The sequence below is a fragment of the Hyperoodon ampullatus genome (assembly GCF_949752795.1).
Source record: "Hyperoodon ampullatus genome assembly, chromosome: 10".
In the NCBI taxonomy this organism is placed as follows: Eukaryota; Metazoa; Chordata; class Mammalia; order Artiodactyla; family Ziphiidae; genus Hyperoodon; species Hyperoodon ampullatus.
Window position 1 is genome coordinate 2,652,628 of NC_136923.1, and position 15,629 is coordinate 2,668,256.

Below are 15,629 nucleotides of genomic sequence, written 5' to 3' on the forward strand. Positions count from 1 at the left end.
ACTCTTCTCGATGCCCTTAGGAGGCAGGTGCTGCCCCCATTTGACAGACGGGGTTGTCGAGGCTCAGGAAGGTTAAGGCGCTTTCCCTGCAGGAGGGGGAGAGCTGATTCTAGAACTTTGGTGGTTCAGCTTCAAAGCCCAACCCTCAGCGCTGCACTGAGGTTATAAGCCGACGGGGAGGAGAACTTGGGTATTGTGTGGCGCTGGTGTCATCACAGCTGGCTCTGGGTAGTGGCGAGTGGGGGATCAGGACCCCATAATTTCCTGCTGTGTGTACCCGACGACTGCTGTCCGCATTGGGATGCGTCTCCCAGTTGCTGGGATAGAGCAGGAGCACAGACTCTGCCTCCAGGGAGCCCCCAGGGCCTTCCGCATCCCTGCCTCGAGAAGCAGTCACATACAGCCTCTGGGACAGGAGCTCCTCTGAACATTTATTCCCTTCCTCTGATTTCACAGTTAAACGGAAAGAATCAGATGCGAGGAGGAAAAGCCAGAGGAGGAGAGAGAAATCTCGCGTGGAGACAGACTCCAGGCTCGCAGGCCATGGGAAGCAGGGCACGTTCGCCATGCAGCTGGCGGTGATGCCGCTCCTTGCAGGTAGCCGCACATATTCCCAGCAGCGTCTGGTCTCCTTGACCCGTGTGGCTAGAATGCCGGTAAACAGGACACTCGGGTGACCGAGCCCCTGCCCTACGCTCTCACCCACCCCCGCCAAGTGGGCGTGTCTCCACTATACAGAGCGGGGAAACGGAGGCGCAGCGAGTAGGCAAAGCCTGGGTTTGAACCTAGGTCTGATTCCAAAGTCCAAGCAAATGTGAGAATAAGAAACATCAGGGTTTTGTTTGCTACATAAGATGCTACTTTGTATAAACACGTTCCTGCAGATTTTTACAAAGCCGTCTAGTAAAGGAAATGAGAAAAGGTGACCAGTATTTATGTCCTGTCATTTACTTCTCACGACCAGCTCTGATCTTCCCAGTAAACTGGTGCTGTTGGTATAGGGCGTGGTTATCCTTGTCACGATTTTTTCAGGGAGGAATCAAAACTCAGAAGTCAAGCAGCTAAACCTGAGGGCACACAGCTCAGTGGCAGAACAGGGGTTTGCTTCATTTGCTTTGCAAGATCTATCACAGTTTATAAACTCAGTTTCATAAATAATAAGTAGGTATTTATTATGTCCTATGTTTAGATAATGGAAGGCTCAGAATATAGTTTGGGTAAAATTATGTGACTTTGTTTTAAAAAGGGAATATGGGGGGAACCCTCTTCTTTTTCTTTTTAGAGAAAATAACTTCAAACTTATTTCACTGTGGGGTTTTTGGCCATCGGGGTGAACGAGCGCCCCCTTCTGGCCTATCTGGAGAAACTTAGGCAGACGCGGAGGGTCAGTGAAACCCCATAGAGTCAGAGTCCAGTGCCGGGGGTGCCGGGAAAATCCTTATTTCCACAAGCACTTGGGTTGATGTCAATATGTTTTGAGGAACTACTATTAACTTTTTTGTCCACACGTTTAGATAGATTTTTGAAAATTAGTTTCACCCAAAGTGAGTTTTCAGAGACTCTTACCCACTGCTGAGCCGTGTCCAGGAGGACCGGGCCTTTCACGCAGCGGCCACGTGGCCCCGCCTGGGGCAGTGACTTTGGTTCATGCTTCTTTGGTCTTGAACCCAGAAGCAACCAGTGCTGCTCCAGGTGGGTGGGCCCCGGGGGACCTGCCTAACCTGCTCCTTACTTTGCTGTGAGGGGAGGGAGATGCTTAATGGTCCTGGTCTGCCCGGTGTGACCATTTCCAGCAGGTGAAGCCAAGAGGTGCCTGGGCCTCCCCTCCGTTTAACTTGTGCTGCCATGGCCCTGTACAGTGACAGTTATTGCAAGAGTGACAAAACAGACTTTGAATCCTGGCTCAGCCCTTTACCAGCAGGTCGCCTGCTTTCTCTGAGTCTCAGTTTCCTCATCTGTAAAATGGGGACAATAACTCCCACCCCAGGGGGCTGTAGGAAGGATCACGAGAGATAATGTGTGTAAACGGCTTAGCGGGGAGCCCTGCACACAGCAGAACTCAGGCAGGTTACTGGTGAGGAGGTGGCAGCTGCTTCACCCGGACATCTGGGTGGGCTGCGTGTAGGGCCCTGGGCCTCCGGCAAGGGGGGCAGAAAGATCCCTGCTCCCTGGCACTGAGGCCACGGCTCGTGGTCATGACTGCAAGTGGCTGTGGCTCAGCAGGCCCATTGTAGGTTTCTTTTTGCCATAAAATAGAATAGCATAAGATTATTCCAAAACTAGAATGATTATTTTTAGTCACCTTCAATTTAATTTTTTTTAAATAAATTATTTTATTGTATTTATTTTTGGCTGCGTTGGGTCTCCGTTGCTGCGTGCGGGCTTCCTCTAGTTGTGGTGAGCAGGGGCTACTCTTCGTTGCGGTGTGCGGGCCTCTCATTGCAGTGGCTTCTCTTGTTGCAGAGCATGGGATCTAGGCGTGTGGGCTTCAGTAGTTGCAGCACGTGGGTTCAGTAGTTGTGGCTCGCGGGCTCTAGAGCGCAGGCTCAGTAGTTGTGATGCACAGGCTTCGTTGCTCTGTGGCATGTGGAATCTTCCTGCACCAGGGCTCGAACCCATGTCTCCTGCATTGGCAGGCGGATTCTCAACCACTGCACTGCCAGGGAAGCCCCATCTTCAATTTAAGATTAGGCCGCAGACTTTGCATACCTTAGTGGTAAATATTGTTGGCCAGTAAGTGCCTAGAAAGTTTCTGTGTTTGGAGTGAACTCTTATGTTTACTGCATAGAGGAGGGGCCACACTTTTAGCCACGCAGGACTGGTTTTGACACTGGTTCTGCTGCTTATTGGCCAAGAGTCCTTGGACAACCACTTGACATCCCTGGACCTATCATGTTCAAGTCCGGCAGCTGTAGGTGCAGAAACCTTGTGGTGGCCACTCGCCCTTGCCTTGTTCCTTACGTGGGACAGTGGTTCTCACCTTGGGCACTTATGCCCCTGGGGACACTTGGCACTCTGTGAGGCATCTTTGGGTGTCACAAGTGGTAGTGGGACACTGCTGAATGTCCCATGATGCACAGGATGGTCCTCATGACGAATAATTATCAGTCCTCAAGTGTCAGTAGTGCTGAGGTTGAGATCCCTGCCCTGGATCATGGCTGACATTACCTGAGATTTCTGAAGGTTGATATGAGTAGATGTTTGCACTAGAGAGTCCTTCTAAACTGGGCAATCTTCTATGAAAAGGCTTGCAAAGTTCTAGAGCACAAATCAGAATTGGCTATGGTCTTAATGAGTTGGTTTATTGAAGAGAGTCACAGGGAGAAGTGGGGGGTCCCCAGGAGATGCCCACGGCCCAGGCAGACAGTGCACACCTCGGGCCCAGGACTTGTCCTGGAAGCAATTGCTCTTCCTGAGTGTGAGTGGTGGGGCTCTCACATGCCCTAAAACTCTATTTACCAGCAGCATGAAAGAAATAGAAGTGGTCTTTTTGAGCACAGACCCTGTGCTCGGAGGGGCAGTGTTCCTGACACCTTCCTGTGCATAATCCCTTTTCATCCACTTAACCCTGAGAAAGGTGGTATCTCTGTCCATTTTGCACATGACGAAATCAAGCCTCAAAGAGCCTCTAACTTGTTGTAGGTCACATGAAGCCTAACAGCCGGATTTAGGGTTTGAAAAATCTGCTTGCAAATCTGGAGCTTTGCTTTTTTTTTTTTTTCCCCTTCACCAGTGTCTCTCCACCTGGTGAAATGTCTGGGCCCCTTTTGCGAGAAAAGTATTCTCACAGCTGCCCATGTGCCCTGCAGTGGTCAAGTCACCCACCTTTTTCTGCAGTCGCACTGTTGCACAACTGTCACAGCAGGAGGTGTGCCAGGCTGGATTTGGCTCGAACGTACCACTTGTGTTCTACGTCAGTACCTACCCTTCCCTCCCTGGATTACAGCAGTGAAAGTGACACCACTGGGCACCAGACACAGACACTGGTGTTATTTGTTCCTGAATGTGTTCTAGTCTAAGAGAACTGCTTGGAGAAGTGCTCCAGAGCTTTCTGCAGTGAAGGACTTGTTCCGTGTCTGCTCATAACCACACATGACTGCTGAGCGTGTGACGTGGGACTCATGTAATGAAGGAAGTGCCTTTTAATTAATTAATTAATTAATTTATTGGCCATGCTGTGCCGCATGTGGGATCTTAGTTCCCCGACCAGGGATTGAACCTGTGCCCCCTGCAGTGGAGGCGCGGAGTCTTAACCACTGGACCAACAGGGAAATCTGAAGGAAGTGCATTTTAAATTATATTTAATTTTAATTAATTTAAACATAAATATCCACATACGGCCAGTAACTATGGGACTTGCAGCGCAAGTCTGGTGGTTCTAGAATTACCTGGAGAGATTTTAAAAATCCCAGTGTGGAGGCTACAGCCCAGACCAAGCCCATGAGACTGGGGGTGGAACCCAAGCGTCATTGTTCCTGATTGTAGCCTATAGATGATTCAGGAAATGCTTATATCACAAGGTGATCATCAACATTAAATCACAAAATGAAATTCTCTTAGAGAACCTATGGGACCCCAGGCGAAAAAGTGGTGCAGACATGCTGCCTGTAGATGTTACCCAATTATTATTTTTTAAAGCTTTCCTCTTTTTGGTGTAATTTTTTTTTTTTTTTTTTTTGCGGTACGCGGGCCTCTCACTGTTGTGGCCTCTCCCATTGCGGAGCACAGGCTCTGGACGCGCAGGCTCAGCGGCCATGGCTCACGGGCCCAGCTGCTCCGCGGCATGTGGGATCTTCCTGGACCGGGGCACGAACCTGCGTCCCCTGCTTCGGCAGGTGGACTCTCAACCACTGCGCCACCAGGGAAGCCCTTTTCGGTGTAATTTTATCTTTGGCCCTCAGGTTGCCTGATTCCTCCTGTGCTGGTCTCGGGGCTGTTCTGAATAACATTCTAACGCTGTGTGTATCTCCCCGCAGGATGGCAAACTGTCGTGAGTCGTGGCAGTGGAAGGTCGGCCAACGTCTTAGATTGTTTTTTGACACTGAAAACAGAAGTTCCCCTCATGACTGAAGAGCAAAAGCGGGACTTAAACCCCCTGACCATAGAGGTCAAGTGTGTTTCCTGCCTTCCATCACGGTCTGTGTCCTTCAGTGAACTAGAGGTAAGAGTGAGCCAGGCCAGCTGGTTTGAGAGCTGCTTTTCCCAGCCATCTGCCCATCGCCTTTCACCCCTCACCCGCAATGTTCCTACATGAGAAGTATGATCATCAACCCCATTTCCTCATTTAGGATCTCACAGCCAGACAGCAAAGAGATTGGGTTCCTGGGATCAGGAGTTACCAAGTGTGAGGTCTCCTCTGCTACACCACAGGGTTCTTCAGGTGCAGGTAGCGACCCTCCACTCAGGAGGAGCCCTATGCTTCCTTGTTACAGCAGTGGTGCTCGCCTAGTGCTCACTTATTTTGAACCAGCCAGTTTAGTGCTGGTGTTTACCTTGGGAGTCCCCTGTTCCTTTCCTGATGGGTCCCTGTCCCTGGATTCTGTGTCTTGCTCTTGCTTTGTTTCCTCTTTGATTTTGCTGGAGCACATCCTCCTGTAGCTTTCTGAGAAGAGGTTAATGGGAGATACTTGTTTTATGATCTCTTATGCCTGAAAATATCCTTATTCTACCCTTATACTTGATTGATAGTTAGGGTATAGAATTGTAGGTTAAAAAGTCATTTTCCTTCAGTTTAAAAAATTTTTTTTATTGGAGCATAGTTGATTTACAATGTTGTGTTAGTTTCAGGTACACAGTAAAGTGTATCGGTTATACATATACACATATCCACCCTTTTTACATTCTTTTCCTATATAGATAACTACAGAGTATTGAGTAGAATTCCCTGTGCTATACAGTAGCTCCTTGTTAGTTATCTATTTATATATAGTGGTGTGATCTCCCAATCCCAATCTCCCAATTTATCCCTCCCCCCTTCCCCTGGTAACCATAAGTTTGTTTTCTACATGTCACTCTATTTCTGTTTTGTAAATAAGTTCATGTGTACCATTTTTTAGATTCCACATATAAGCAATATCATATGATATTTGTCCTTCTCTGTCTGACTTACTTCACTTAGGATAATTTCTAGGTCCATCCATGTTGCTGCAAATGGCATTATTTTATTCTGTTTAATGGCTGAGTAATATTCCATTGTGTATATGTACCACAACTTCTTTATCCACTCCTGGATAAATTATCCATCCATCGATGGACAATTAGGTTTCTTCCATGTCCTAGCTGTTGTAACCAGAGCTGCAATGAACACTGGGGTACATGTATCTTTTTTTATGTATATAAATTTATTTATTTATTTATTTATTTATTTATTTATTTTTGGCTGCGTTGGGTCTTTGTTGCTGCATGCAGGCTTTCCTCTAGTTGCAGCAAGCGGGAGCTATTCTTCATTGCGGTGCGCAGGCTTCTCGTTGCGGTGGCATCTCTTGTTGTGGAGCATGGGCTCTAGGTTCATGGGCTTCAGTAGCTGTGGCACGCGGGCTCAGTAGTTCTGGCTTGCGGGCTCTAGAGCACAGGCTCAGTAGTTGTGGCGCACGGGCTTAATTGCTCTGTGGCATGTGAGATCTTCCTGGACCAGGGCTCGAACCCATGTCCCCTGCATTGGCAGGTGGATTCTTAACCACTGTGCCACCAGGGAAGCCCCATGTATCTTTCTGAATTACAGTTTTCTCCAGATATATGCCCAGTAGCGGGATTGCTGGGTCATATGGTAGCTTTATTTTTAGTTTTTTAAGGAACCTCCATACTCTTCTCCATAGTGGCTGTACCAATTTATATTCTCACCACCAGTGTAGGAGGGTTCCCTTTTCTCCACACCCTCTCCAGCATTTATTGTTCACAGATTTTTTTGATGATGGCCATTCTGACTGGTGTGAGGTGATACCTCATTGTATTTTTGATTTGCATTTCTCTGATAATTAGAGATGTTGAACATCTTTTCACGTGCTTTTTGTCCATCTGTATGTATTCTTTAGAGAATTGTCTGTTTGGATCTTCTGTCCAATTCTGTCCAATTGGGTTGTTTTTTTTTTTGATATTGAGCTGCATGAGCTCTTTGTATATTTTGGAGATTAATCCTTTGTTTGTCTTTTCGTTTGCAAATATTTTCTCCCATTCTGTGGGTTGTCTTTTTGTTTTGTTTTTGGTTCCCTTTGCTGTGCAAAAGCTTTTAAGTTTAATTAGGCTCAATTTGTTTATTTTTTGTTTTTATTTTCATTACTCTAGGAGGTGGATCCAAAAAGATATTTCTGCAATTTATGTCAGAGAGTGTTCTGCCTATGTTTTCCTCTAAGAGTTTAATAGTATCTGGTCTTACATTTAGGTCTTTAATCCATTTGGGTTTACTTTTGTGTATGGTGTTAAGGAGTGTTCTAATTTCATTCTTTTCCATGTAGTTGTCCAGTTTTTCCAGCACCACTTATTGAAGAGACTGTTTTTTCTCCATTTTATATCCTTGCCTCATTTGTCACAGATTAGGTGACCGTAGGTGCATGGGTTTATTTCTGGGCCTTCTATTCAGATCCATTGATCTATATTTCTGTTTTTGTGCCAGTACCATACTGTTTTGATTACTGTAGCTTTGTAGTATAGTCTGAAGTCAGGGAGTGTGATTCCTCCAGCTCCGTTTTTCTTTCTCAAGATTGTTTGGCTATTTGGGGTGTTTTGTGTTTCGATACCAATTAAAAATTTTTTTGTTCTAGTTCTGTGAAAAATGCCATTAGTAATATAATAGGGATTGTATTGAATCTAGATTGCCAAGGTGACTATCTATAAAAAGGTCTGCTTGAAAAGCTGGCCCTTCGCAGGTGTCTAGGAACTTGAATCGTTCTCTAATGAGAGTGGTTCCTGGGCCTGACTGTTTCTGCCAACAGTACTGACCATGCTTTCCTCCAGGGCACCTGGCGTATTGGGACACAGGCTGGGGGAGCCTAGTACCACCCCCAATCAAAACCCTGGGTGCTAGGTCTCCAGTGAGCTCCCTGGTGGACAGTACGTCACCTGAGTTGCCACAGTCAGTTGTGCAAGAGCTCAGTGCATCCTGGGACACACAGGAGGAGGCCATGGGGAGATGGCGCTTGTCCCCCTGCTTTGCCTTGCAGCCCTTTTCCCTTTGCAGGCTTTTCCTGGTCTCCTCTGGCCTTTGTGAAGCCCAGCTGTGGGTCTGACCACAGCTGAGTCCTGAGGTTCTCCTAGAGAATCACGGATCTGGGGGTGGCCCCAGGGCCACCGACTCAGCAGTGTTTTCCTGCTTTGTGGGTCGCCGTCCCTGTTTGTACAGTCCTTGTTTCCTCAAGTTGGTTTTTCTGTTTGCTTGGTCTCCATCGTCACATCTGTCTTAATCCCCTGGTTCACTGCTCATAGGTAAGAGTGGGGGCCTCAAAAGCAGCCTTGGGTGCCGAGCGGGCTTGTGGGTTCTGAGCCTCATGCTGTGGTGGCCTGGGTGGGCTGGTGGTGGGGAGACCTCAAGGTCGATCTCTGGAGGTCTCTCCCAGTTGCCCGCCTGGAGGGTAAGGGTCTGGTAGCCAAGGGATGAAAAGGACGTGGGGTCTGCATTGGATGGTCTGTGAGCATTTGGTCACCTAATAAATCTGGTTTGGATAGGAGCTGAATGCCATCAGCTGTCCATCATTCCAGAGACCCTCTGGTTTTTTAATTTTTAAAATAGCAAGCAGAAAAGTAAAAATATCCTACAAAATATCCTACAGAATTGACTATTTTCTCTTGATGTACAGTTCTGTAAATTTCAATTCATGTGTGGATCAGTGTTCTCACCACCACAGTGAGGATATAGAACACCTCTATGACCGCACCCCCCAAACTCTTTTGTACTAGCCCTTTATGACCACATCTTCCCCACCCGCACTCCCGGCAACTGCAGATGTGTTCGTCATGATAGTTTTAACTTTTGAAGATTGTCATACAGATGGGGTTATATATTGTGTAACATCCACACTAACAATCCCTGCTCCAGCAGGGAACAATACGTATAGCCTCCTTCACTCAGAACGATGCCGGAGAGATTCCTGCAAGCTAGAATTCATCCCTTTTTGCTGCTGAGTCGTATTCTGCAGCTGGATGTAACCCCAGTCTGTCTGTCCGTTAACCCATGGAGGATGTTTAGGTTGTTTCTGGTTTGGGGCAGTTACGAATACAGCTGCTAAAACATCTGTGTACGTGCTTTTGTGTGAACATAAGCCTTCAGTTCTTTAGGATAGATGCCCACAAGTGGGTTTCCCGGGCTCTGTGGAGAGGCTATGGCTTCATTCTCACCAGTGGTGTGCGAGGGTTCCAGCTGCTCCTTATCCTCCCCAGAACTTGGTATTGTCAGTGTTTTATTTTTAATTTTGGCCACTCTAATGAGTATGCAGTGTTATCTCATCGGGGTTTACCATGCATTTCCCTGATGCAGAGTTATGTGGCGCATCTTTTAATCTGCTTATCTTCCACGTTATGGCCCCTTTGGTGAAGTGTCAATTCAAGTATTTGCCCACATTTCAACTGAGTTCTTTTTTTTAAAATAAATTTATTTATTTTTGGCTGCATTGGGTTTTCTTTGCTGTGCACGGGCTTTCTCTATTTGCGGCGAGTGGGGACTACTCTTTGTTGCAGTGCGTGGGCTTCTCATTGCATTGGCTTCTCTTGTTGTGGAGCGTAGGCTTCAGTAGCTGTAGCTCACTGGTTCCAGAGCGCAGGCTCAGCAGTTGTGGCACACGGACTTAGTTGCTCCGTGGCATGTGGGATCTTCCCGGACCAGGGTCCGAACCTGTGTCCCCTGCATTGGCAGGCGGATTCCTAACCACTGCGCCACCAGAGAAGTTCTCAACTGAGTACTTAGTTTTCCTGTTGTTGAGTTGAGAGTTTTTAAATCTATTCTGGATACAAGTCCTCTTTTGGATATATTCTTTGCAAATATTTTCTCCCAGTCTGTAGTCTGCCTTTTTATTCTCTTATTTTAATTTTGATGAAGTCCAAATTATACGTTTTCTATGGATTGTGTTTTTGTGTCACATCTAAGAACTCTTTGCCTAACCCCTGGTGACAGGGGTTTTCTTCTATATGTTTATAGTTTTATGTTTGGATCTATAATCAATTTTGAGTTAATTTATGTACAAGGTTTAAGTTAGTGTTCATTTTTTTTGCATACACATGAATGTTCCAGCACCATTTGTGGAAAAGACTTTTTTTTTCATTGAATTTCTTTTGCATTTCTGACAAAAATAAGTTGGCTGTACTGGTAGAGGTCTATTTCTGGATCCTTTATTCTTCTTTTTCAAAATTGTGTTAGCTCTTCCAGTTTCTTTGCCCTTTCATATAAATTTTAGAATCAGCTTGTCTCTACCTACAAAAACTTGTGCTGGGATTTTGCCTGGCTTTGCATTAAATCCATAGATCAGTCTGGGGAGAACTGACGTCTTACTGTGTTGAGCCTTCCAACCCCTGAATTCAGTGTGCCTCTCCATTAGTTTAGATCTCCTCTTTTCTCTCTCATTAGTGTTTTGAAGCTCTCAGGACCCTGTATTCATTTGCCTGCACAACAAACTAACAGCCTCCCGCCAAGCAGTAGGGGAGGGGAGGGCACTTGGGCCGGGTGGCTTCTCGGGACTCGCAACGGTTCCCTTGCTGGGCTCTTCCCTGTGACCCCCAGATCCAGAGATGCTGGGTCCTGCCAGTTCGTAAGTCTTTCGAGGATTTTGCAGAGAATGTGGCTGGTTCTCAGCTTCTCCATTACATGCTTGGGATTTGGCTTCCTCACCTGTGCTGTGTCTGCACCACTTGCTCGTCACTGTCCCAGCTCTCATGCTGGCTTCTGTCCTCTTCTCCTTGTCCTTGTATGTTCATGTCTTTAAAAAAATTCCCTGTGGTTTTAGGGGAGTTCGGTGAGGGGTGTAACCAGTTGTATGTGTTCAGTCTGCCACTTGAACTGCATGACCTGATGTTTAGTTCATGTCCCCAGTGGGCTGAAGTCGCCCGCACAAGGGGCCATGGTGTCAGCGTCCCCGGCCCCTAGCCTGGGGCCTGGTACAAACAGGAGCTCGGTGACCATCAGTCAAGCAAGAGAGCCAAGGAACAGGACATTTTGATACAGTTTGTATCACAGTTCATCTGTTCAAAGAGGATTCCTCTCACTCAGATTTTCAGTTGCCTGCCCAGATGCTACCACTGCAAACAGATTACAGGTTGGGAACTTGAACTTGCTGGAGGGTAGGTCCAGGAGAGAAAAGCAATAGGGGGTTTCCTTCCACTCTTTCTGTTTCATGGGGTTCCCCCACCCCATTCCTTGGAATAGAAAGAGAGCTCTGTCCATGCCTGGTGCATAATTCTGGGATTCAGGCTTCCTTTGCGTCTAGTCTGGGACATGCAGGAAGAGAATAAAACCCAGGAAACTCACTGGGTTTGGTCTCTTTCTCCAATCTGCCCACTGCCTTTTACTTTTCAAAAGCTGCTCCATGCATCTCTCTAGGGTTTTTTTCTTTAATATTTATTTATTTATTTAGGCTGCGCCGGATCTTAGTTGCGACACACGGGACCTTTGTTGTGGCATGCGGGCTTCTTAGTTGTGGCATGCGGACTCTTAGCTGAAACGTGCTTTCTGTTGTATTCAGTGGGAGGTGCAGGGTGGGTGTGCTTATTCCGTTTAACCAGATTTGAAAGCTCCTCTTTTATTTTTCTTTAGAATATCTATTCTTTTTATTAATATATTGTGGATACAAGTCCTTTGTCAGATATATATGCATTGTACATATTTTCTGCCCATCTGGAGCTTGACTTTAATTTTCTTAATAGTGTCTTTGATGAAGTCCATCTTAACAACTTTTTCTGTTATGATTAGTGCTTTTTGTGTCATATCAAATAAATCTTTTTTCCACCCCAAGTTTATGAAGATACTACCCTGTCTTTTCTTCTAGGAGAGGTATGATTTTAGCTTTTATGTTTAGGTCTGTGATTCCTTTAGAATTCATTGCATTTTCCTAACCATAAAAATGGTAAATTTCTTCATTTAGATTTTCTTTAATTTCTCTCTGCAATGTTTTGTAGTTTCCAGTGTACGGGTCTTACACATCTTTCATTTCTTCTTGAGCATTTTATGTTTTGATGCTGTTGTAGGTGATATTTTAAAGTTTTCTGTTTTAGAATTTTCATTGCTAGTAAATAGAATTATGATAGTTTTGACCTTGATGATATACTTTTACTTTTTAAAAACCGAACAAATAGATTTATTTTATGTACCTGATCATTCAAATACCTGTGCCTTTGTACATCTGGTTTTGCTAGTGGTACCTTTTTCCCTTAGGTGTTTTGTAATTTTTACTATGATCCCATGTTCGATGGAACTTTCTCTGTGGGAATTCTTTGAGGCCTAGGTTGGAAGTGGATTTCTCCAGAAGGTTTTCTTAATTATTTCTGCCAGGTACCTGGGAGCCCTACCAACCCAGGATTATTTTTAAATAAAATTTCAGCATCAATGGTAAAAGAAATAATAAAATAAATACTACCCTTGGAGTATGCATTTGGACCACACACTTGTGTAACGGTGAGCTTCTGATGATAAAGTTGTAGCATGTGTAAGGTTTCCTGTTTCTGTCCCGACACAGCCCTGCCCCCCACCTCCAGCTCAGCCTGCGAGTCCTCTTAAACCCAGACCCAAGTTCTGCTTGGTCACTTTATATGCTAAAGCTGAGCCGTGCCAGCCCTCCAGATGCGTGTCTGGGAAACACGGATTCTCTGTTCTAAAAGCCACTCCTCTCCACACTTTCTGTGCCCGGCCATGGGACGGGATGAAGGCACAGGGCCTGTCCTCGTGGCACTGGCCATCCGGGGGAAGTAGTTGCTTCAGCTGCCAGCTCAGCGCTGTACACATGGCTCTCGGGCCTCACAGTGGCCTTGCAGAGTGGGCTCTGTCCTTGGGGTTTGTGAATGAGGAACCACAGGCTGCAGGGGCTTCAGGGACTGCCAGGGGTGAGCCTGGGGCCAGGATTTGAGCCCCTGGGTGGGGGCCACCTGGAGGGGAGGGGGGCCGGCAGGGGGTGCCTGTGGCTGCACCCGTGACCGCCACCCCTGTTCTCTCGCAGCGGCTGTGCACACCCGTGTACTGCAGGTACCAGTTCCACAAGACCCCAGTGCACAGGACTGAGGGCCAGCCGCATGGGACCCACGTCTACTTCCAGGACATCAACGTCATCTTCCTTGGGGCCATGCACCCCAGCGACCTGAGGGAATACCTGGAGGGCCCCCCCATGGTGGTGGAAGTTCATGACCGGGACCGCAAGTCAGAGGGGTATTCCCGCAAGCCCGCCCTGTTTGGGGAGGACCCACTGGATTCGTACCTCAACCTCCAGACCCTAATTTCCCCGGAAGAGACGGAGAACAACCCCTTTGAAGCCCAGGATAAGATGTGGGACCCTTATGGGGTTGCCCAGGTCAGCTTTGCCGACCTCCTCCTTGGCCACAAGTACTTGAACCTGGCCGTCCCCGTCCACAGCTGCGAGCCCAAGGCCACGCGCCTCGGCCATGACAGCAGGAGCAGGAAGGTGGTGGGGTTGCGGGTGCCCAGAGACGGCCTGCAGCATGGCCCGATGCCCCCGGGCGACTACCTGGAGGCCAGCTGCCTGCTGAAGCTGCGGGTGGACGTGGCGGTGCCTCTGCGGGCCTGGACCGAGGCCCTGGATGCCAATCCCACGGCCTCCCGGTTTGGCCGCGTCATCTTCGTGTTCACCTCCAGTAAGCCCTCACTCCTGCACGGCCTCCTGCAGGACGTCACCGTGATCAACACCGAGGCCCTGGGCCTGGACTCCTGCCAGCAGATCCTGTCCGCCTTGAAAATGCGGGCGAAGATCCAGGAGCGGCCGGACCTGGACGTGCTCACCGGCTTCCACCTGCTGGACGGGCGGGGCCACCTCCTCATTCTGGAGGGCTTGGCCGGCCGGGGCCTGGGGCGGCTGTGGGAGAGCCACCAGAGCCGGTAGGTAGGTCGCCGCATTTCTGGGTGGGGAGGGGTGGCCGAGCTCAGGTTCTGTGATGCCGACTCTGGGAGGGGCCTGTTGATTCGGTGTCTCTCGGGGTTTGTATAAGGCACTTCGCAGAGCTCAGCAACTGGGAGAGCCGCTTGCCTTTGGTTGAAGTGAAGACTTCAGAGGTATGTGGAAGGGAGGCTGGTTCAGGAAACTGGGTCCTGCCTTCAGACTCCCGAGGTGTCCTCCCAGCCAGCGGGGAGCAGAATGTCCTGCACGGCCCTGAGAGGAACACCACAAGGACACAGACATCAGCTTGTCCCGAGGGAGACAGGGCAGATTATCGTGAGGCTGGAGGGCTGCTTGTGCTGCAGAAGTCCCCTTCCCTGGAGGCCCAGGCGCCCCCGATGGCCGCCCCCTTGAGATGTTGCAGAGGCAACGGAAGTGTCCCCTTCTGGGCCGCAGCAGGTGGCCCCTCGTGGTCCTTCCGTTCTTTAGTTTTGGTGACGGGATAACTCTCTTTTTCTTTCATGATTTGCAGCTATTGTAGTTTGGATCAACAGGGCCTTCCTTCTCTACTCTGGAGGCCCCCCTGTCTGTTCTCAGAGCTCAGATGCCCCATGACTCAGATGCTGACAACAGCAGGGTGTCCGGATGTTGACTCTGTCCACCCAGGGTGGGGCCTGACTTGATGTGCTGATGGCCAAGAGCATGGGGGCAGGGGAAGCGGGGAGGCTGCCTCGTGGCTGGTTATTCTCCCAGGAGAACTGAAAGCATGCATACACACAAAAAAGTGCACATGGATGTTCATAGCACTGTTATTTATAATAATCAGAAAGTGAAACAACTCAAATGTCCATCAGCTGATGAACAAAACAGCCATACCATGGAATAATATTCAGCCATCAAAAAGGAATGAAGTATTGATACAGATACTTCAACATGGATGAACCTTAAAAACATTACTCTAGGGGACTTCCCTGGTGGCGCAGTGGGTAAGACTCATGCTCCCAATACAGGGGGCCCGGGTTTGATCCATGGTCCGGGAACTAGATCCCTCATGCATGTCGCAACTAAGAGTTCGCATACCATAGCTAAGGAGCCGGTGAGCTGCAACTAAGAAGCCCGCCTGCCTCAACTAAGGCACCCGTGAGCCGCAACTAAGGAGCCTGCGAGCTTCAACTAAGGAGCCCACCTGCCGCAACTGAGACCTGGTTCAACCAAAACAAACAAACAAACAAAAACTCATTATGCTAAGTGACCTGGAGGGCATTGTGCTAAGTGAAATAAGACAGAGAAAGACAAACACTGTATGTTATCACCTACAAATGGAATCTAAAAAATAAACTAGTGAATACAACAAAAAAGAAACAGACTCACAGAGAGGACAAACTAGTGGTTACCAGTGGGCAGAGGGAAGGGGGGAGGGGCAAGATAGGGGTAGGGGAGGAAGAGGTACAGACTATTGCATATAAAATAAATAAGCTACAAAGATCTATTGTACAGCACGGTACAATATTTTGTAGTAACTATAAATGGAGCATAATCTATAAAAATTTTGAATCACTATGTTGTACACCTAAAACTAATATTGTAATCAACTATGCCTCAATTAAAAATTAT

The 15,629-nt window shown here is 47.8% G+C and overlaps 1 protein-coding gene across 1 annotated transcript in view; it reads left to right on the forward strand.

Moving 5' to 3' along the window:
* CFAP92 (cilia and flagella associated protein 92 (putative)) overlaps positions 1-15,629 on the forward strand; it is a gene marked incomplete at both ends in the record, with an annotated part of 168,816 nt that overhangs the window by 21,865 nt on the left and 131,322 nt on the right. Inside the window, 3 exons of the mRNA XM_079714075.1 lie at positions 457-597; positions 4,977-5,161; positions 13,128-14,017. Coding sequence (XP_079570201.1) covers positions 457-597; positions 4,977-5,161; positions 13,128-14,017 — 1,216 coding nt within the window. The remainder of the gene's footprint in view (positions 1-456; positions 598-4,976; positions 5,162-13,127; positions 14,018-15,629) is intronic.